The sequence below is a fragment of the Anopheles cruzii genome, unplaced genomic scaffold (assembly GCF_943734635.1).
Source record: "Anopheles cruzii unplaced genomic scaffold, idAnoCruzAS_RS32_06 scaffold02530_ctg1, whole genome shotgun sequence".
NCBI classification, from domain to species: domain Eukaryota; kingdom Metazoa; phylum Arthropoda; class Insecta; order Diptera; family Culicidae; genus Anopheles; species Anopheles cruzii.
Window position 1 is genome coordinate 1,111 of NW_026456115.1, and position 1,981 is coordinate 3,091.

General features: G+C 45.5%; 1 protein-coding gene across 1 annotated transcript; it reads left to right on the forward strand.

Moving 5' to 3' along the window:
* Positions 1–1,361: 1,361 nt before the first annotated feature.
* LOC128276808 (probable cytochrome P450 313b1) lies at positions 1,362–1,977 on the forward strand (the record flags this gene model as incomplete). Its single annotated transcript, XM_053015268.1, has 2 exons — positions 1,362–1,713; positions 1,786–1,977. Coding segments are annotated over exons 1-2 (544 nt in total), but the record flags the coding sequence as incomplete, so codon positions are not given.
* Between the last annotated feature and the right edge of the window lie 4 nt (positions 1,978–1,981).

The following is a 1,981-nucleotide window of genomic DNA, read 5'->3' on the forward strand; positions in this document are numbered from 1 at the left end:
TGAATATTTATCCAAAAGCCTGAAAAAACCCAAAAGCCGAAAAATTTGATATTTGACTAGGGTAGCAGGAGCGACTGATAGGTAGCACCACGGACTTGCATGCAATGTTGCACGCAACATTGTATGCAGGTTTTGTCTTTTTAAATTTGTTTGGAATATTCCATGCAACGTTGTATGTAATCTTGGCTGCGAATTTTAAGTTCTTCAATGTTCTTCGGCTGGCTGGCATAAACCTCATTCTTTGAATACAAGAAGTCAGAAGAAATTCGGCATTAATAAGCACGCACAGTTTTCACAGTTAAAACGGTTGAACGATTATTTTTAATGTAGCGCGCTACAATTTCAGCCCACTGTTGTACTGTATATTGATCCATGACTAAAACGGCATAGATTAATGTTTCAGAATTTGACTGATTTGTCAAAATCGACTGACAAATGGCGGAGTTATTCAATATTTCAATAGTGTGGGTCGTGATGGAATACCCTGAGCGAGATAGAGCGAGTGATAGACGATAACACTGTTGGCACGGGAAGCGTTCACCGGCTCTTTCGCACCCTTACCCAGCCGCAGTTTTCGGAGATCCACACGCCGAGCTCGTTTCGATCACCTCCACTCCGCCATTCACCAGCTTTGGCAGATAGTCCGGGTGGCCCTGATGAGAGGCCGTTGGCGATGGCAAACGGGAATTTATTTATTCATGTTACAGTCAACGGGACAACATGGCCTAGTTGACACATTCATATAAACTAAAAATTTTAAAACTAAACTTAAAACTTAAGATTTGGACTAACATAGCAAAGCACACCTTGCCACCGAATGCACATCAAGCACACCGAATACTACCTTGCCTCACGTGATGTCCACCTTGAAGAGATCGTGGGTGATCGCGCTCAGCAGCACCGGAGCCGTTTCCGGCGTTTTCAGATCGCCGAGCCCGAAGCGCGTCCAAGGATCCGTTTAGCGGAAAGTCGAATTGAAATCGCCGTATTTCTGCGGACTTGAAGCGTTGAAGTGAAGGGTTTCTTCAAGAATTTAAAATGCCAATAGCTGCTTCAATGCCATTGTCTGGGTTTTACATACGATTTCAGCCAAACGCCCATCCAAAGAAGTTGTGGTAACCACTTTTTAAGCAGAATGTCCGTGGAAGCTGCAAATGGTCACTTGTTTCTTCCGTCCACTCTTCACTCGCTTCTTCTGCTGCCACAATAATGGCAACAACTAGTTACTACAATAAGCGGACTCTGGTAAAAAGTGGTTTCGAAAGGGGTTGCGTCGTACCGGAGGCGACTATTTATTCACAGGTACGTCTCGATCAGCTTGCAATCGTTGGGATACAGTTGAAGTGAGGTGTGAGTGAAGCATGTTCTGGCTTAGTTTAGTGCTACTGTTGGGAGTAGTGTTGTGGTTGCTGCACATGTGGATTTTACAGCGGCACCGGTTCGCCAAGGATTTACCGTGTTCGGAACCGTACTATCCATTGATCGGAAATGGACTTTTATTTATCGGGAAGTCACGCGAGATGATATTCACCGCTGCTATGAAACCGTTTATCCAATACGATCGCTGGTTCCAGGTATGGTTTGGACCGAAGCTGCTCATTGGCACATCGCATCCAGATCTTATGCAATCCGTTCTAACGCATCCAGACTGTCTGGACAAACCGTTCCTCTACGATTTCATGAAACTCGAGCATGGACTCATCGGAAGTCATTGTGAGTGGATATTGCATCAGTGATTAGCTACGTTTCTTAGACTCCTGGTGAACCATTGATCTTTCTCGTCAGATCATCCGTGGAAAACGCAGCGCAAGGCTCTGAACCCCTCGTTCAATACCCGTATTCTGAACAGTTTCATACCGGTCTTTGCCAAGTGCACCGAGCAGATGATGCAGAACCTCGAATATGCCATCGGGGAGTCCCGTAGCCAAACGTTGTCCATCTTCCCGATCATCAGCAAGTGCACGCTGGAGATGATATGTGG